General features: G+C 48.6%; 1 protein-coding gene across 1 annotated transcript; it reads right to left on the bottom strand.

Annotated features, from left to right (window-relative positions):
* Positions 1-12,367: 12,367 nt before the first annotated feature.
* On the bottom strand, positions 12,368-19,311 carry SRM (spermidine synthase). Its single transcript, XM_038160020.1, has 8 exons — positions 19,016-19,311; positions 18,758-18,878; positions 18,437-18,529; positions 16,840-16,993; positions 16,054-16,137; positions 15,591-15,736; positions 14,615-14,737; positions 12,368-13,549 (listed from the first exon to the last, which is right to left on the bottom strand). Exons 1-8 carry the CDS (start codon positions 19,294-19,296, stop codon positions 13,532-13,534), a joined length of 1,020 nt encoding a protein of 339 aa, XP_038015948.1. The 5' UTR covers positions 19,297-19,311; the 3' UTR covers positions 12,368-13,531.
* Between the last annotated feature and the right edge of the window lie 1,785 nt (positions 19,312-21,096).

Here is a 21,096-nt window from a genome sequence, read left to right as displayed (position 1 = left end):
CCCATAAAAAGCATTTCATGTCTTTTATTCCCCGAATAAAAGATATCTTTTAACAATGTCCTGAGCTTAAAAACAATTTGTAGTCACAGAATCACAGAACTATTTGGGTTGCAAAGGCCCTCCAGGATCACTGAGTCCACCCTGTGCCTGATCCCTCCCTTGTCCCCAGCCCAGAGCACCGAGGGTCATGCCCAGTCCTTCCTTGGACACCTCCAGGGATGGGGACTCCACCACTGCCCTGGGCAGCCCCTTCCTATCCCTGACCCCCCTTTCCATGAAGAAATTTCCCCTGATGTCCAACCTAACCCTCCCCTGGCACAACCTGAGGCCGTTCCCTCTCCTCCTGTCCCTGTTCCCTGGGAGCAGAGCCTGACCCCCCTGGCTGTCCCCTCCTGGCAGGGAGCTGTGGAGAGGCAGAAGGTCCCCCCTGAGCCTCCTTTTCTCCAGGCTGAGCTCCCCCAGGTCTGTCATGGTAATGCAAGTCCATATCAGAGATTTTGCATTCTTCCCTCCTATTTGTAACTGTTTAGCTATTTTCTCCATTTTTATATACGGAGCCCTCAACTCAGCAAGTTCCACCAAGACTCTCAGTGCACCAAACCTGTGTCTTCAGCCCTGGAATTTGGAGCCTAAATCCAGAATTGATGTTAGAAAATTATCATGAGGTGCATAAATTCCTACTTCATTTGACAGGAAAACTGTGAGGGTGTAGAAGAGGATTCCTTACATCCACTGTTGTGACTACCTCAGCACAAAACACATCCAGAGCAAATTCCAAAGAGAGAGTCCCTCACTAAGGCTCTTCCTGCTGCCTTGAAGTCGGGAAGTGGGATTTCCTGACTCAAACACAGCAGGGGCTTCTTTTAAACCTGAAGTCATTTCTCCAAATAGGGAAGGGACTTCCTATTTTCCTTTAAAACTGATGTGACAAGTCCTCAGGTCCCAGCACAGCAGCTTGGGCCAGCTCCTGTAGAGAAGGAGGTTATGGATTTTGCAAGGGAGACTCGTTAGAAACAGGATTAGACCCAAGATCCTGCTGAAACACTGCCAGTGCTCAGGTGGGGCAGGAGGGCTGGACTGGAGACCTTCCCACAAATCTTCTGCTCCTTTGGACCCGGGGCCATCCCCGGGGACACCCCAGGCTTGTTTAGCCTGTGTGTAGAGCACCACAGAGGGAAAAAGGGATAAATGAGGGCACAAAACCTTCATTTTGTCCCTGCTGGCTGGGATTTGTGTTTTCTGGGGGTTGGTTTGACAGCAGGAGGTTGTGTCCCTGGGGAAGAAGGGGTGGGGGGCACACATGAAAAGAAACAAACAGAATGGCCTGGCTTGGATAAAGATAATGTGGAAAGGATGGCAAATAAAGGAAGCCACAAGCCAGGAGTGGAGATCTAATTTTGCTCTCCAGAACCCAAACATTGAGGGCTGTGTTTGCCAGCTCTCTCTGGAACTGGAGCTGTGGCTCAGAGCACAGCAGGGATTTCATCAGGCTGGTTTCCAGCTCAGCCACCAGCACAGCCGGTGGGAATCACAGAATCAGGGAATTGTTAAGGCTGGAAAAGCCCTCTGGGATCATGGAGTGCAACCATTAACCCAACACTGCCAGGGCCACCACCATCCACCCCTGCATGTTTCATCCCGTGCAGGAGCACCAGGCTGATGTGATGAACTGCTCATGTTAATCACGGGATACAGGACTGCATGTCCAGTAGGAGATGTCCCTGCCAGGGGCTGGAACTAAATGGTCTTTGGGGTCCCTTCCAACCCAAACCATTCTGTGGTTCTGTGATTCTTCAACACCTCATTTCCTGGAAAATGAGCTGCAATGAATTGTCTCACTGACCATTCAATTGGGTAATTTGTGTTATGAGAAAAGATCATGTTGGTTCTCTTATTTTTCACCAAACCATCAGGCTTGTGTTACCTCACACACCCTTCTTATTTCTAAATCCATTATTTTCCCCATTCCACTTATTTAAAAGTTCCTTTTTAATTCCTTTTTTGATGCCTTTTCTCCACTTGTGTTCTATGGTGAGGCCTGAATCCCAGTGCTTTGTGGGGGTGGGGAGCCAAGATCAGCTTGGACAGGGCTTGGAGCAACCTGTTGGAGTGGAAAGTGTCCCTGCCCATGGCAGGGACGGGCTTCAGGATCCCTCCCAACCCAGACCAGCCTGGGATTCTCTGATATGACTGATCATCTGATTTGCTATTAATGTTTAATCACTAATGAGAGGACAGACGTCAGCCTGGTGCTGATATCTTTCTCCTCTCCTCATACGAGATTTCAGTCACCTTAACACTCCTTTATTGCCACCTCCCAACAGTGGAGCTTTTTTTACAGCTGTTGAGCACTGAGATGACAATTTCCATCAGTAATTCCATAATTCCATGAGCTCCTTGAAGCACTGGTTAATCCAGAGCCTGGCAGCTCTTCCCTGTGTCCAGCACCTGCCACTCCCAGCCCCTGATTCCCCTCGTCCCTTTGTCACTGTGTAATTCTGTGTTATGATGTCCACAGTCATCAGCAAGGTGGGATTTTCCCCTTTCTCACATTATTGGATGCACAGACTTTTGTGCCTGTTCTCCCTTAAATTTGCCTCACACTTCCCCCCAAATTCCTCTTACCTTTCTCCTCACTTTGCCTGGCTGTTCCACATTTCCACATCATCCAGGTCTTGGCTGATTACATCCATTTATTCTATTTATTGGCTGCCAGTTCTGGTCCTTCCTACTGTCACCATCCCTAGTCTCTTATCTCTAATTTTTGGGTGCGGGGTGGTTTTTTCTCCCTGATTCTACAATGTGGCTCTTTATCCAACTTTCATTATTCCTCCCCTTCCATTCCTCCCCCATGACTCTCTTGATCCTTACGGGATTTCCTTGCCCATTTCTCCCTTTATTCTGCTAAAGCTCAAAATTCCCTGGACTGATCATTTTTTCCTTAGTTTAAAATATATAATTTCTATGTATTTCTCATGTTTTTACTCTCTTCTCTAGTTCTAGCCACCAGTGTTCTCAGACAACCAGCTTCAGATCCCATTAAAGCACTAATCCCATCACCTCTTTCAAGTTCCTACCCTGTATCCCTTCTATCCAGAAATGTTGTGTTTTTCTGCTTCTATTCCCATCAACCACTGGCTCCCAACCACCTGGCAATTCTCATGCCCTAGCTTGCCCATATTCTTCCTTTATTTTCAGAATTTTTGTTAACCTTCCCTTCTTTCCTGCCCCCATTTATCTATTTATGTGTTTATTTATTTATTTTTATTTTCCATAAAGGGATAAATCCAGACGGCATTTGAGGCAAGCAGGAAAAGAAGTTGTTCTAACAGCAAAAAAAAAACCTTTCTTCCTTTCAAATGTACAAAAATATGGAGTCTCAAACCCATTTCTTCACAGAGTCCTGGAGTGGTTGAGGTTGGAAGGGACACTGGGGGTGATCCAGTCCCACCTCCCGGGGACCTGAGTGCCCAGGACTGTTTCCAGATGGCTTTTGGATGTCTCCAGGGATGCAGACTCCACCACCTCTCCGAGCATTTCAGTTCCCACTCACCCTTCTTTTTGTCTTTCTGCTCGAGATCAGTGAATTTCTGACTTGCCCCCACCAAGGAAACAGAATTACAGAAGTATTCGCTAACTTCAAAGGAAGATATTTCTTGAGAAAATTTCAATACTTTTCCTGGAAAAATGCAGAATGATTGCAGGAAGTGTCGATGGGGTTGGTCTGACCCCCGGGTGGGGCTCAGCTCCCACCCCACACAAACCCAGGGATCCTGGAGTGCTCAGCAAACACTGAGCACACAAAGATGAGATTGTCCTTGGGGTAACATTTTAACTAAAGGGTCAGAGAAAGTACCAGCGATGACGTGCTTTGGCTTATAAGCAATAAAAAGGCCATAAAAGCAATGGCACACCCAAGGAGAATTTGCATTAAATATTTTACATGTTCTGATAAAAAATATCAGGGTGGAGATAGAAGCACTCTTAAGTCTTTCCAGGAGCTTAACTTGTTCTTTTTTTTTTTTTTTTTCCAAGAATCTGAAAGACAAATCCCATGTTCCCCTCTGTCTGGGATATTTGCACTATCAGGCGCCAGAATCGCTGATAAAATATTTATTGTTTTCATTTTAATTATTAATTTTATCAATAATTTTATTTGTTAATTATTTTTATCAATTAATTTCATTTTATTAATTTAATTTGCATTTTATAAAAGTATTTTATTGTTTTCATTTTATTTAATAATTTTATTAATAATTTTATTTATTTATGTTAATTATTTTAAAATTTATTTATTTCATTTTATTAATTTCATTTTCATTTTATAAAATTATTTTATTGTTTTCATTCCTATCATGGTGAGACTTTTTGACCAGATCAGTACATGTTCTGCTTTGCTGTTCCAGAGGATGAGGTGACACAGTGAATCCCAAAATCCCTGTTAGCATTCCTCTGCTTTAAGTAGCAAATACCCCACAGTTTGGTGTCTCCCAGCTGGGAACTGTCAGTTGTCCCAGGCATCTTTGACTTTTTGATATCTCCTGGTAGATGTCCAACCTCTCTCCTGGGACATACCTGTGAAAAAACCTGGAAAATCCTCTGCAAGGAGGCCAAGGTGGTGAGGGGTCTGTGGCACATCAGGTGTGGGGGAGATGAAGTTCTTTAATCTGGGAACAAGGAGAGGAAAGGGGTGCAGGGGCAATGGTGAGAAACAGGTTAATCATGGCAGGGTCTCTTGTTTCCAGATCCTTCAGAAAGGCACATCCAGTGACACTCCTGTGACACTTCCAAGGATTAATGTCTCCGTTTGCTCATGGGCCACATTGGCTTCTAATAGCTCTGGAAGACCTCTTTTTTATTATTTTGGAAGCTTGTACCAAGTGTGGTGCATACTTGTTGGTGAAAAAGAAATATTTATGATTATTCTGAACCCACTGCCTGATCATTTCTTTAAATTCCCCTTGTCTGATATTATTGTATTTGGGATCCCCCCAGACAAAGGCAGGAATGATGAATCTGACTCCATGCTCTCAGGAGGCTGATTTATTATTGTATGATACTATATTATAGTAAAGAATGATAAACTAAACTATACTAAAGAATACAGAAAGGATACTTACAGAAGGCTACAAAGCTAATAATGAAAACTCGTGGCTCTTTCCAGAGTCCTGGCACAGCTTGGCCCCAATTGGCCAAAGAGTGAAAACAACTCACAGCAGAATGCACTGAAACAATCTCCTGTGGGTAAACAATCTCCAAACACATTCCACATGAGCACAACACAGGAGAAGCAAATGAGATAAGGATTGTTTTCCTTTTTCTCTGAGGCTCCTCAGCTTCCCAGGAGAAAAATCCTGGGCGAAGGGATTTTTCAGACAATACGAACGCCACGCCGTATCATTTGGCTTTTTGTGCTCTAAAGCTGCATCTTTGACCCCTTGTGGACTCAGAGCTCCAGCAGAACTCTTGTGCTGGCCCTGGATGAAGCGGGCACACGTGGCTGAGCGAGCACGCCGAGGCACGAGAACAACACGGAACTTGCAGGAAGAACAAAGGTGCCACCCCAGCAGTCCAGCTGCTGGCCAGATGGGTTTTGGGGAGGGTGTTTGTCTGACGCCGATAAATCAACAGCAGAGATAACTGTTCCCAGGGAGCAGGGAACTCACAGAACATCACACGGGGAATTCTCCTCCCGCTGCATCCCAGGAACAAAGCAGAGTGTGCCAAGGGCGTGGGCTGTGCTGACTCTGGACAGCTCGTGCACATTGGAGATTTTTTGTTTGTGCTGTGACCAAAACCTTGTCACCGCCAGTCAAAAGCCCCTAAGGCACATGGAGATGCTCCGCGGGCTGGAGCCCCTCTGCTCTTGTTTTGTTTGGTTAGTTAACAAGGAAGTTTATTCTGTGTGGTTTTGTTTGGTTAGTTAATAATGAAGTTTATTCTGTGTGGTTTTGTTTGGTTAGTTAATAATGAAGTTTATTCTACGTAGTTTTGTTCGGTTAGTTAATAATGAAGTTTATTCGATGTGGTTAAAGTGTGGGTTGTAGGTATTTTAGGTGTTAAAATAGATGTAGAAATAATAGAATTAGGTTTTTAAAAGGTTGTACTATTTTGATATTGAGAAGTAAATTTCTGTTAGGAGTGATTGGATATTTTTGCTAGTTTTTGATTCATTATTGTTAAGTTGGGTCTTAGTAGGGTTATTTATTTTAAATTGTAGCTTTGATACTTTGAGGTAACTTCTTTGTGGATTTCTTAGGTTTTTGGGTTTTTTTTTTTTGTAACTAAGAATTATGCAACTATTAATATGTAATGATTTTAGTAATTTTAATTTTTGTGGTTACTGTAATTTGAGGTAAGAGTGTATAAATGCTATTTTAATAGTTTATGTTATGTATAGGGTTATTTGGTTTACAATTTAAAGTTCGTGAAGGATAAGGTTAGCTGTTAAGAGGCATACTAACAAGGTACGTAGAAAATGGATTTTGAGGATTGGTGACTGATAAACACCATTCGGATGTGCGGTTTTAGTGCTATTATACATTTTGTTTTGGTTGTGGAACTATTTCTCTTGGGCGTTTTTGGTGTTTTAAATAAGGTTTGACACAGTGAGCAGGAATTTCGTGTGGTTTATCTTTTCTGGAAACATAACTTTTTCTTTAGGTAATGAAATTTACGGGACTACTTTGTACTTGAGTGGGTTTTTGTAACTGTGATTTTGAAATCCAAGAAGGAAAATGAGAAAACGAAGGAACCGGGCGCGCTGAACGCCAGGCCGGGCCGCCCTCAGGGAGCCGAGCCGAGCGGAGCCGAACGGAGCCGGGCCGAGCCGAACGGAGCCGAACGGAGCCGGGCCGAGCCGAACGGAGCCGAACCGAGCGAGCGGCTCCGAGTTCAGCCGAGCCGAGCTGCGCCGAAGAGGCGAATGCAGCCGAATGTAGCCGAATGTAGCCGAATCCAGCCGAGGAGCCGAGCTAGCCGAGCCGAGCTCCGCCGAACGCAGCGCCCCGGGCCGGGCGGGGCGCCGGGCGGGCTCGGGGTGGAGCCGGGGCTCCGTGGGGCTCCTCCTCCTGTCCCTCTGTCTGCCCCTCTTCCTCCTCCCCGTATTCCCCGTAATTATCTGCCTTTCCCCCCAAACCCGGCTCCTTCCTGTCCTTTCCCTACCCCGCTACTCCCTCCTATTCCCTCTCTCTCCCTCCTCTGTCCGCCGTTCCTCTTCGCCCCCTCCCGGCCTTTCCCTTCCCCTCCCGCTTTCCTCCACAGCCCGACCTCCCTCCCTGCCCTTTCTCATCCCTTGCTGTCCTCCCTCTCTTCCCGTCCCCGTTTCCTTCTTTCCCCGCCGCCGCGGGGCTCGGGGTGCCGGAGAGCGAAGCCCGGAGCCCGGCGCCCCTCGGTCCCTGCAGCAGCGCCCCGTGCCGGTCACGCACCCCGCCCGGCGCTGCCGGACCTGCGGCGTTCCCGACAGCGCGCTGGGAGCGATCCCCGCTCTGCGCCGAGCCGAGCCGAGCCGAGCCGCCGTCTCTGTCACTCCCTCTTTCTGCCACTTGATAAAAAAGGCACCAGGCTCCCGGTGCTAAAGTGATTTCAGCATTTATTACAATAAAAAGACAGGCCTGGGGCGTGGGGCCCGGGGCCGAGCAGCAGCGCTCCCGTCGAGGATGCTGCAGCGCCGGCGCTGGGGCTGCTCGGCAGCGATGGCCCCGATGCTCCCGGGGAGCGGCACAGCTTCCCTGGGGCAGATGCCCCTTTCTATCCTGATTTTTGTCCCTCTGGATTGGTTTCTGTTTGGCTCCTTCATTTGCAGGAAGGTTTGAGGCGCTCGCTTGGCCATTCCAGCTCTGTCCCGGCTGGCTCGTTTCTCTGGGGGTGCTGCCCTTTGCTGAGCTGTGTTACGGTGCGCTGGGCACCGCACTTCTTATAACTGCCCTTTAACCCCTTTAACGCTATAACAACCAAACTAACAGTGCATGCTTAACGACCGATCAACTATTTTACAACAGTTTCTAACCTATTTTTAACAGAGTCACTATTTTTGCCAAAGTCACTGAAAGGAGAAGGGAAAAACCCAGCCCTGACCGCGCAGGCTTTTTATCTGTGGGGTGTGAGATACAAAGCTGTGTTTCGTGTCAGGTACATACAGGCAGCGTGTGTGCTTGTGATTGTGATATGTGTGGAAACTGATCACGGGACAATTAAAGGATGAATTCTAAAAAATAACTGAGGGAGTAAAGCATGGGAGAAGGCCTTTGAACTTATCCTTTGTTTGGAATTAACCTTTATAGCATCCAAATTAAAGCTTTAAGGATGTTGCTGCTGGACAGGAACTTTCTGCACGTAGCTAAGCATTAAACAGCTTTACAATAATAACCTTTTGAAGTATAATTTTAGAATATTGCTTGCAGTAAGGAGCTTTGAAAATATAAGTTTAGAATATATGTAAAGGAAACATGCTTATCTCAACACCTTAGCACAACAGTAAAAAGCAGCTTGAGAAAGGAAGATGAACATCAACCCAAGGATTGATAGCTTCGACCAAGGGAAGCTGGACATCACTGCTATGAGATTTATAGTCTTTGCAATTAAAAGGTGGGCCCACATCTGGAGTCTGGACCGCACCAGCTGGGAGACCTCTTTCTTCTTTCGGAAGTCGGACCCCACCATCTGGGGATACTCCTTTCTGGGGTACATCCTGAGAAAAACTAACTCACAACAGTGTATAGAATTGTGACGTAAAAATTTGGAATAGAAACTGCTGAGAAAAGCTTATGTGCACCCCTATAAATACCTGTACGCCCCAACAATCGGTGTGCAGCTGGAGGGAAAACGTCCCCCACTGTACCCAGCGCTGTTTTGCTCTTACTTTACCACCTTAATTAATAAATTGACTGCTGCTTGAATATTGGCCTAATCAAGCTTCTTATATGTAACAGAGGTTTGCTGGTGTTGCTCTGTGCGGGAGCCACAGCTTCAAAGGCCGCCGTGGGCACCTGCTGGCAGCAGGGTTCCGTGCATTTCTCGCTCTGTCGGGAGCCCTCCGGGCCCGTGTTCCTCCTCTGCTGCGTCCATCCCGGCAGGGCCGCAGGGAATCGCCGACGGGGAGTGGTGAGTGTGGTTTGGGCACGGGGTTCGTGGTGGCAGTCATCTGGCTTTTTGTATTGAAGTCGAATAGTTTCAGAAGAAGAAATTACAGTTTTGGCCTAATTTTTCGTTCTGGCTAATACACGAGACGTGAGGTAAAAAATGGATTTTTTGCTGTTGTTATTTGTGTTTGGCAATATAGTTGAGGGAGGATTTGGATAAGGATGATAGAGGATATCCTGTTAAAATATCATCTTAGGACATTTTATTTTCTTATATCATCGGCTTAATGCTCAATATATTTTAATTGTATGTGTACATTTATATATACCTGTAGGTAAATATACTTAGTGGCAGTGCTATTTAATAAATAGTGGCATTTATATGTGGTTTTTATTCAATTTTTTGGTGTCCTGTTTTATTTTTTGGTATTATTTACTATGTGTAATTTGATTTTTGTAATTTTTAAAATAAGTTTGCTACAGCAGTGTTTAAGGTTGGAGTTATTTAAGGTATGATACTTTATAGTTAATTTTTATTTGTTTCGGTTAAGTGTGTAGGTTAAATGGGGTTGTTGAAGGGTGAGTGGGTTTTGTTGATTTCTTTCAGTGTTTTAGTTTATGGGGTATTTTTTGGGTGGGAATTACAGTATTTTGAGCTGTTGGGTGTTGCTGCTGGTGTATTGTTGAGCTGGTAATTGGTATTTGTTGAGCTGGTAATTGGTATTTGTTGCAGTGTTTTTTAAGAAGAGTTATTATAGATGGTTTGAGATAGTTGAGGTCAGGTGTTTAATTGTTTACTGTATTTTGTTTTTATAGTAGTTATTTTAAACGTTTGAGATTTTTCAGGTTTTGAAATATTAGTTTTGGAGGAAGTTCATGTCTAGAATGTATGAGTTGTCGGGTTATAATGGAATTTTTAAATTTTATTTTTAGTGAGTTTTTAGTTTTTCTATTGCTAACATAACAAAAAGTGGTATTTCTAATTAATGAGTTATTTTTCCAAGGTCCAAATTATCCTGCCACCACCTCCAACGCGGGATGCCTTGACTGTCCCAAGGGCCTCCTGCAAACTGACACCAGGAACCTGGGAAGGTGAGTTTTGCTTCCCAGGGAAAAGGCCTGGCCTTGGTGTTCAGAGGCCTGTGGCCCTGAGTGGCTGGCTGCCTGCTGAGGTTTCTCTCAGTTTTTGAAACTCTCTTCTGAGCTTCTAAAAATTGAGTTAGTTTAATGAGTAAAGCTCAGAGCAGTTTGACACTGTTCAAAGCTGCCAACCGACTTAAGCAATGATGTGCTAAAGCCCATCCCATGGGCTATGATGTGCTAAGGGCTCCATTCCCTTGCTTGTCTCCACCTGCTCTGACTGACATTACATTTTGTTACCTGGGACATATCCGTGTTCATACACTCCTGGCTTAATGAGACGCTGGAACACGACTGCAGCATGTCTAGGCAAACGCCATCTTTGTGACTCTTTGCTTATGAAGAGTCTTGCTTAACTTGCCTTAGGCAAAAAGCAGCTAAAACTCTGGAAAAGGTCAGTATTTTAGTTGCCCACCTAGAGACACGGCTAAAGTGGTCAGTGCTCAGTTCTACATGAGACCCCCCAGTTTCCTCCTGTTGACCATTACCCAAATTCCAGTGTCTCTTCAAGTCCCAGCATTCCTTGGCCACCACATCCTGCAGCATAACAGCTCAGACACGAATTTGTGGAAGGGATTGATCTGTAGACACAAATGCCTTGCAGGTGTCAAACACCATCCCAGCCGTGCCCATCACAGGGCACACAGAGCTGTGGCAGGGCTCAGCACAGGGGTGATTTTCAAGTCCTGGATGTCAGAGCTGCTCAGGTGTAATCAGCTATAGCTGCACAAGCCCCTGCTCCCTCTCTTGCTGCATGCATTTGAGTGCTTGACTCAGGCACTGATCTCTGATTTCTCACACCGCAGGCACTGAAGTGTTTGGAACTGTCTGAGGGAACAGGGACTTGGAATCTCTCAGAAACCACGTACAGGGCCTTGTGGACAGAGTATGTGTGACTGGGATGGGAAACAGTCTTGTCTTCTGTTCTCATCACTGGCCACTTGCTGAACTCACAAATTTGGAGAAAGCTCAAAGAACCAGAAGGAATAATTAGCTGTGTGGAGTCCAACAACAGGTTTGAGGAAGCTCTTTCCCTCCTGGGCATTGTTGTACTCACCAAGGATGGGTGAGAGGCTTGAACTTGTTACTAGTTGGCTGCTGCTCTGAGGCCTTCCTGGACTATAGTCCTGGTCTTGATTCCCATTCTAGGGGAAAGTGCCAGAGCTAATTTTCTGTCAAGGATGAAGTGCTAAGTGAGGTTCAGGTCCCACAGGAATTGAAACAGGAGGAACTAGAACCAGGCTCCATTACTGGTCTGCTTCTTATAAGAACACAGGAGCTGAGCAATGAAAATGCCTCATTAACCCAAACTATTTGTGTGAGAAAGGAAACAGTCACCCGGACAATTAAGAGAAAAATAGGTGTTATCTTCTGAACACAAGAATACAGAGACCTAGACTCAGCTCTGCAGCTTAGCAATGCTTTGCAAACCCTTGTGACCACAAAGAAACTGTACCAATACTGGTGGTAGAAGGATTCACTGGGAAAGAAGTGCTAAGACTAATCAGTAACAGAAGAAAGCAGGAGAGTACTGACCCCACAAATCCTTTGCTGTGGGCACATCGTGGCTGGACCACCTACACTGTTTGTAGGGTCACTGTTATGGCAAAGCTCAGTCCCAATCCTTGCTGAAGTCTGCTTCTTCCACTGCTCTCTTACCAAGCTGAAAAGCCTCTCAGAATGAGCAGATTTGTCTTTTCCTGATGCCACCTAGTGCCTTTCCCCAGCCTGCTAAGCTGGAGCTCAGCGTGCAGCCCTCAGAGCCACCACCGCTTCCGCAGAGGAAAAGAGGGTGCAGCTCAGTGGGGCCAGGGCTGACAGGAACTACCCGATGGCAGCAGGGAGATGGGCAGCTGGAAAACCATTTGGGAAACTGTAACAGGGGCAGCATTTGGACTGCAGAACAGCTTGGATAGCAGGGACTGAGTCTGCAGCATAGGATGACAGAAGCTGGAGGAGCTATTGGGCAGCTGCACTACAATCCAAAATATGTAATGGGATCTTTAGTGCTCAGTTTTGATGATAACTTTTCATCCCTAAATATAAGTGAGAGAGGAAGCCAGACCAACTAGAGAGTGTACCTGGAAGCACAGCAAACCTTCAGGATCTCTGTTTCCCCCCTCAAAGAACACTGACCCACACTGATGTCACCTTAACCAGAGCCAAGTGTTTAATTGAGTGCAAGGGAGTGACAATGGCACAGTGGTTGCACTGTGTGATTCCCGTGGTGCAGGGGGACAGAATCTTCAGAACAGAAGTAAAGAAGTGAAGGCAGCTCCATCTTACAGTGTACAAAGAAAAACAACTTATGCATCTGGGGGCAGCATTGGAAAAAATGATGCCTCCTAAGGGCTTGCAAACACCCAGGCCTGAGGCATCTCAGCACGACTGAGATGAGAGATTTGTCAGCACAACTGACTCCCCAGCATCAGTACTGAACATGAGGCAATGGAGCTAAGGTTTGCTTTTTATATATATATATACATACATATATATACATATATATATATATATATCACCTATCACCATATTGATAAACATTCTTTGGAACCTCTCTGAGGGCAGAGGTAAGAACAGCAGTCAGCCTGTTGGCACCTCAGCACTTCTGTTTCTAACCAATTAAAAAATCAACAACCTTAACAAAAAAAAAGCCACAAGACTGCTGCCAGCATGCCTGGCTGGTGTTTAATACTGCTACTCCATCAGGGTTGGAGGGAGACTTATTGTGGATGGCAACAGTTTGCACTGTGACTCCTCCAGCTGTGCTGCAGAGCAGTGCAGGAGTCACAGGAGGGCAGTGGGATGCAAAGGCTCAGACCTGTTACCAGTCAAAATGTGTCAGCAGCAGGGAGCTCCCACGAGGAGAGAGTGAGCTAACTGTGCACAAAGCTCTCTCTCTCTCTCTCTTTCTCTCTGTGCTTAAGGCTGAGTCAGGGACCCTTTGGACTGTTCCCAGACCACCAGACAGAAATATGTGTCAGTTTTAAATACATCACATCAGCTGGAGGGGTGTGGTTGGGATGGGACAATTTAGAATGGGTGCAGGGAAGAGAGAAAGGAAGAAGACATCTTACATTTCCAGCACTGGAAAGAACAGTTTTGACCTCACGCAATAAGTCACCGGACCTTTTCAATAGTCTTATCTGGCTTATGCCCCATCATCCTTAACACATCAGAGGGAATGTTGGCTGGCCAAGGGTTAAACAATCCCACACAGTGGAGAGCAAATCTGCAGTCTGCTGAGAAGATCCCAGCCACATCACTGATGGATCTCAGAGTCCAACTGGAAGGAAGGAAGCAGCGTCTCGGGCTCACACATCGCTCAGGGCCTGCAGAGAGCCAAAGACAAACTGTCAGGGTGGACCTGCCACAGCTCCGCCAGTCTGCAGGGGAGCATGAATCACACCTCTGCAATATGGTTATGGTATTTGCCTTCATCCCTACCACGCTCTAAGGAATTTTTTTCTGGAACCTGCAGTTGCAGCCCAGTGGGCATTTGATGGAATAACGTGGAAATACAGACTATCCTTCAAGAAGCAAGACTGATCTGTGCTGCAGCATCCCTTCTTTACCCTCTCGTTTGTGCTAGAAATCAAGCACATTTTATCTAAGACTTCTGGAGCTTTCCAGTGAGAAACACCAGTTCTGCCTCTAATGCCAATCAGAAGAGCACAGAACAGTTTGGGTCACAAACATCATCTTAAACCTTAAACATTATCTTAAACATCATCTAAAAACCACCTTAAAACACTGGACAGTTTCCTTGTCTAGCATGATGCTGCATAAATCTGTCCTGTGGTCCCTGGCTTGTCCAGCTCCATCTTAGATATTATTTTCTTTGACACTTGTTCCATTCATGCAGCAGAATTATGATCCCAGGTGCATTGTGGTGACTTTGGTACTTTTATTTTCACCTCTGTGAGCAAAGAAGAGAGTTCTGGGGAGGCATGGGCTTCCCTTCAGCGTGTCTGGGACTTTACAAGTGAGCAAGCCTCGTGCAGTCAACAGACCTGGCACAGGCTGTTGGAAGGAGATTGTGGCCCCAGACTGAAAGGTTCTGGTAAGCCTGCATGGGCTACTGGCCAGCCCCCTTTCAAAGGGGGATGTGAACAAGTGCCTGCCTCTGAATTGCTGGTAAAAATCATCTTGGACCTGGCTTTGGTAGGTGAAGTAGGTGTGATCTGTCATCAAGGCATGGCACATGAGCCCAAAGAACAGCTCCTAAATGAACTCTAGTCTTCCCTGACTGACTCATACTCTGCTCTGTCATCCAAAAGGCTGTCCTGCTCTGACTTGCCCACAGAAGTCTTTGGGACTGCAAGAAATCCTCGGTCCTGTCTACTCCCACTCCTATCTCATCCTTGAGGGAGGTGTTGTGGCACAGCCTGGCTTACCTTCCGTGCAAACTCTGGCAGGATGAATGCTGCCCTGTGGATGTCAGAGTTGTAGTACTTCAGACTCCTCTCCTCTACCTGCTGCTGCGAGAGCTGCTGCACAGGCTCCCGGAAATTCGTGTTCTGCAAAAACAAAGTCAGTAGCTTTGACTATTTGGATAAGGAGCCAAAGGCTGTGTGACAGGCATCCTGATGCATGGCAGAGAACTGAGATGACTCACAGGAAAACAAGTAATTTTCTGTTCTGGTATGAGGTCAAAGGTTCTGCGCAGCCCCAGTACCAAGGGCTGGGGTTTATGCTCTGTAACTCCTGTGAGCAGCACTTATGCACAGATGTCAGTGCATGAGGTCAGACTGCATGAGCCATGGGCCAGATGAAGCTGTGAGAGTGCCCGAGCACCCAAGAAACAAGGCTTTGCTCTTCAAAGGAGAATCCACGTTTGGCACAGTGCGTGCTGCCAGCATCCCAGGTTAACCATGTGCAGCAGCAGCAGAGCTGGCACCCCAAACCCATCTGACAGTCACATGGAAGCAGACTAGGAAAAGAGTAAACTTCAGTGCTCTGACAGAGTCACCAGCCCACATCCTAACACCAGCTCTCACTTGGAGGCCTCTGTGAGCAGATTACCAGTCACAGGCTGATTCTCAGAAGGTGCCTACTTTGTAACAGCATCAAATAAGCCAAAACCTTAACATGCTCTGAAAATTGGTAGTGACTTCCTCCCTTCCAAGTTTGTTGTACTAGACAGAAAATTATGACCATTTTTAAAGCAAGTGGTCAATTCTGCACTTCATTCAGCACTGAGCAGGCTGCATTGCAGCTCTGGAGCTCTGGGCTGGCAGAGCCAGGCCCCATCCAGAATCCTGAGGCCCCACAGCTGGGAGAGTTCAGTGCCACAGCTCAAGTTCTGCAAGGGACAGCCTCAGGCAGGCTTCTAGGGAACGGAACAGGGCACTTGAGGTGCCTGAAACTCACGGGGTTCTTGCTGCAGAGCATGAAGCCAATCTGCCCGCTGGGGTACGTGGGGATGGTGCAATAGGCGTATTCCACAACCGGGAACAGAGACTTGCAGAACTGACGCATCTCCTTAATGAGATCCAGGTGCAGCCACTGGCACTCACCTGCAGGAGAAAGCCAGTCAGTGTGTGAGAGCTGCCCCTCTTCTCTGCACAGAACTGTGCCAGGTTAACAGCGCTTCCAAGTCTCAACCTGTACAGCTCATGTAGTTTCAAAGGCAAGACAAGACCCTTATGCCGGGTTTGCTAAGCTCAGTCCAGCAATTAATGAGCTGACATAGACAGGTCAAAACCACTGCTTTACCTGGGAGATGACATGTTTCACTCCCTGCATCACTTCTCCCCAAGAAGAGTCCCTCTGTGCCTCACACTTGGCATGTAAAGGTCTGGCATCAGCCTCTGCCCAGGGACAGCAGCCTCACCTTGGCAGCAGAGAATCCCATCTTCCCGCAGGGCTGTCTTCATCAGCTGGTAATAAGATTCTTTGAACAAACTTTCTGCAGGACCTGGGAGAAAGGCGAATAAAGAAAAGTTTTGAGCCTAGGTGAACCCCAGACTGCACCTAGCAGGGCAAAACAGTCAGGATTTTAGCTTTGCTAAATAGCAAGCCCAGGTCCCCTATGAAACAAGGTTGTAGCAACTGCCTCTTGCTTCACCGAGCATTTTTTAAGCAGAACTCCTGCTCCAAACTGCCTTTCAGAGATGCCTCTCTCTGTGTTGACTAGGGCAAGATGGAAGGTGACTCAGATTTGTTGATGGGTTCCTAAAATGAGGTGCCATATCTACATTTGGTCCTTCTCTACCTCAGTTTCCCCCTTCAGAAATACAGCAGCCTGACCACAGCTATCTTCAGGGGCTGCACCAACAGCGTGTGAGCCACTGCTTTAGGCACATGTGCAAAGCTGCCCTTCCAGCATGCTGCTGTATCCCCCATGGGATTCCTGCACTCAGGGAACAACTCTGCCAGAAGAAATAGTTGCAGGAGCTGAATTTTGAGGAGAGAAATGTAACAGCTGGCTTGAAGGCCTCCTGATACAATTTTATGGTTTCCATCCTTCCCTTTCCCTGCTAAAAGAACCAAGTTGGCAACAGTCTTTTCACTTGAAAGGATCCTCAGCAGGCTGGCAAAACTTCCAAGAGGCAGGCAGAATAAAAAATATGAAGGAGGTATGTGGAAAACAGTGCCCTTTTATGGCTGGAATTCTTACCCATGGGGTCAGACGAGTCCGTGATAATCACATCAAAGGCTTCTTGATTTTGTTTCATGAACTCAAAACCATCTCCCACATGCAATGTCAGCTTAGCACTGGAATACCCCACTGCCATCCCTGGGAGGTATTTTTTAGATACCTGGATCACATCCTGCAACACAGAGAGCACAAGTGGGTCAGAGGCTTACAAGAAGCTGCTTCTCAGACTGCTGTGCAGCTGTGACTGGGAGAACAGCACAATGAGTCATTTCCTTCAGTGCCTTCAACTCCAGTCTGACTTGCCAGTGACATCCACAAAAGCTGCCAGCATCTTCAGCCAGCAAGCTACTCTCAGCCTTTTCCTACAGCCTCAGGGTTCAGTGACACTGCTGTTCTGTCTATGCCAAACTCAACTAAAACCTGGGGCTTCAAAAGCTCCCTGAGGAACTGAGCAAATACGATCACAGGTCAGACTGCTCTGTGCTCCTTTTTCCTATAGAACATCACTCGCATAGGTGATCCCAGCTAAATCAATTTATTTTCCTTCCTAAGAAAAACCATGCCAGCAGGTTTCTGAATGCAAGATGAGAACCATCCCCATCTCTGCACTACAGCCCTTATATCAATTCCCTGTAAGATAGAGTTTTCTCTCTAAAATCGTTAGGCAGCCACTGCCCGGGGCTCAGCAATTGTACTGAACACTGGCAGCTTCTCACAGCTGGCAAACCCAAAAAATATGCTGGTGTCAGGCAGTGCTTGTTAAAACCAGCGACATTTGCCCACTTAGCTGGCAGACAGAGCACACACTCTCATATAGTAGTATTTCCTGTTCTTCACAGAGCTTCACTCTGAGCAAAACTTACTGAGAAAGTAAAATATCAGGCTGAGTAAAGTAGAGTAAAGTAAAACTGGCCGAGAGAAGGACTGGGCAAAGAGTAAACTTCAGTGGTCTGACAGAGTCACCAGCCCACGTCCTAACAGCGACTCTCACGTGGAGGCCTCTGAGAGCAGAAAGGTTACCAGCCACAGGCTGATTCTTAGCAGGTGCCCACTCTGTGACAGTCAGCATCAATAAGCCAAAGCCTCAACATGCTCTAATTGGCAGTGACTTCCTCCCTTCCAAGTTTGCTGTACTAGACAGAAAATTATGACCATTTTTAAAGCAACTGGCCCATCTATCACAGAAGCAAATCCCTGCTGCTTATTTCCTAATTTTGGTTGCAAGAGACTGCTCAACAAAGCAACCATCCTCCTCTGCCAGGAGTACTCTGTTCGGCAGCGAAGGGAAGGGAAAAGCAGCACCTCCACAAAGCCAGGGCACTCCTCCAGATCCCGTGCTTGGCCCACGTCTGCCTGGAAGGGCCTCAATCGTATGTGTGTGAAAGAAATCACAGAGAAGAGGCAGCCAGCTGCCACGTAGATGACTTGTAAGGCAAAGAGAGGTGGCGCTGTCATTGTCACGCCAGCAGAACCAGCAGCAAACGCGCCTGGTGCTGACGAGAGACAGCAGGTGAAAGCGCAGCTCCCGTGGATGATGTGAAGTCGGGCTCACTTTGCTGGGCAGCCCGCCCAGGAGCCCCGAGGTGCCGGGGCTCCTGCAGGAAGCCCAACGCACCTCATCGATCTCGCACTGCACCACGGACTCCACGGTCGGGTGTTTGACCACCTCTCGCAGCACGCCCCCGTCGCCGCCGCCGATGATCAGCACCTGGCAGAGAAGGGGGCAGAACGCGGCTGTCAGCGGGGTCGGCCGGGGGAGCTTTCGCTGCACGGCCCGAGGAGAACGGCGTGGAAGCCCAGCGGGCCCGTGCAGCCCGGGGACGAACTGCGGGGCCCGGGAGCCTGCCGGCCCCTCCGGCCCGAGTGGCCCACGCCAGGCCCCGGCACCCTGCAGGGGGCTGCGGGAACCGCGAGGGGCGGCCCGGGGACCACTCACCTTGCGGGGGTCGGGGTGGCTGCAGAGGGGCAGGTTGGCGATCATTTCCTGGTAGGAGAACTCGTCCCGCTCCGTGCACTGGATCACCCCATCCAGGACCAGGACGTTGCCGTACGTGGTGCTGGGCAGAGCGGGGAAGCGGGGTTGGAGCCGGCCCGGGGCCGCGCTCCCCCGCCCCCTCTCCGCGCCGCCAGGCCCCACCGCGTGGCGCTGACCGGCCCCGCCATCCACCCACCGCCCCGGGCGGCCCTCCCGCACCTGCGGAAGACGAGGATCTCCTGGTAACGGGAGCGCTGGTGGTGCAGGAGCTCCTCCACCTGCAGCGACATGGCCTGGCCGGGCCACAGCCGGCACGTCTCGCGGAACCAGCCCTCGCGGATCAGCGCCGCCGCGCCGCGCTCCATCCCGCAGCGCAGCGGAGCGGAGCGGAGCAGCCCCCGGGCCGGGCCACCTGCGCTCGGCGCCGCCGCCGCCTGACCGCACCGGCGCGGGAGCCGCGCGCAGGGCCCCGCGCCGCCCCCGCCGGCGCACGCCGCCATTGGCCGGGCCGCCGTGGCGGACGAGCTACGTCAGCGCCGCGCGGGCGGAGCGGCACCGCCCCCGCCGCCGCGGGAAAGGGCGCGCCCGGGCCGCAGAGCCACGGCCCCGCGGCGAGCGCACCGAGAGACACCGCCCCGCTGCGAGAGACACCGCCCCCGGGCCGCACCGAGACACCGCCCCGCTGCGAGAGACACCGCCCCGCTGCGAGAGACACCGAGAGACACCGCCCCCGGGCCGCACCGCCACGGCCCCGCTGCGAGCGCACCGAGAGACACCGCCCCGCTGCGAGCGCACCGAGAGACACCGCCCCCGGGCCGCACCGCCACGGCCCCGCTGCGAGCGCACCGAGAGACACCGCCCCCGGGCCGCACCGCCACGGCCCCGCTGCGAGCGCACCGAGCCCCGGCACCGCCCCCGGGCCAGGCCGCCAGCGACCGATCTTCGGGAAAACGAAAAGTCTGATTTGGGCGGTTGAAGGGTCGGATGTAACGAGCACGATGCAGCGTGTGGGACTGCACGAGGACGGCTGGTGAGAGCAGCTCTCAATAAGAAAGGCTGAGACAGCTGGGCGAGACGGGTAAGAGGACACTCGTTAATGTGTAAATATCCAAAGGGAAAATGCCAAGAAGAGGGAACCAAGGCTCTGCTTAGTGGCACCAACCACTGGGACACAAGGCAACAGGCAGAAACTGATGCACATGAAGTCCCAGCTGAACATGAGGAAGAACTTTCCTGTGTGGGTGACCAAGGACAGGAATGGATTGCCCATAGAGGGTGCGGAGACTTTTTCACTGGACATCTTCCATCTGGGCACAATCCTGTGCCATGTGCTCTAAGATGACCCTGCTTGGGCAGGGAGATTGGACCTGATGACTTGCTGTGGTGCCTACCAACTTCACCCATGCTGTGATTCTGTGGATATTGCAAAAGCAGATTCAGTTCTCGTGCTGGTGGGCCCAGGTGAGGGCTGTGGCCTTACAGAATGTGGCGTGTTCTGTGAGAAGCAGACTTTGGGAGAAGTGCACCAAGGCTCTACCAAGAGTAGTTCTCCAACTACGTTACACAAAGACCTCAGACAACAACCTCACAGTGCTACAAGTTCACAGGCACAACCAAGTGAATAAAGCATGGATGTAGTTGCTAGTCACTTCCATTAAAGACATTTTAAAAATCGTTTGCAATTCATAAAGGGAAAACAGAAAAAGACTAAAATTAGGATCATTCTTGAAATGTCACTTTCCTTGGAATTTAAAGCAGAGGATTTAAACCAGAGAGATTTTAATATCCCTTGGGCCAATGGGGCTTTTGCTAACATTTACTTGTTCTTCAAGTTAAAGAAATAACAAGAACTGCTAAAGCTGACAAGGAAGGAATTGGCAGCCCCTGCAAATGCACTTGGAGACAATTGCTATTTAACTGCCTCTTTACAAAAACATTCTCCAATATTCAGCCATGCAAGCAGATTTTATAAGAAAGATTCTGTTCTACCATTACAATGCTTAGTCAGCACTGTTCACACTAAGATACCTAAGGAGGAAAACCCCTCCTCTGTTCCTTCCACTCCCCATTTCCCAGAAACAGGGAAAAAGATTGAAAAAAACTAAATCCCAAGCCTCCTCATAGTCTTTGTAAAATAAAGCCCTGCTAAAATGTCATGTTCCCCACCTCTCCACAGCAATATTACCAGCTGTCAGAGGTCTTCATTAGAATAAACTGTCACTGACCCATCCAATACTGATGATGCTGTTTCTAATACTCCTTCTGCAAAGACTTAAAGATAACTCCCTGTGGGTATTTAA

The sequence above is a fragment of the Motacilla alba genome, chromosome 21 (assembly GCF_015832195.1).
Source record: "Motacilla alba alba isolate MOTALB_02 chromosome 21, Motacilla_alba_V1.0_pri, whole genome shotgun sequence".
In the NCBI taxonomy this organism is placed as follows: Eukaryota; Metazoa; Chordata; class Aves; order Passeriformes; family Motacillidae; genus Motacilla; species Motacilla alba.
This window is presented reverse-complemented; position numbering and strand designations above follow the sequence as displayed.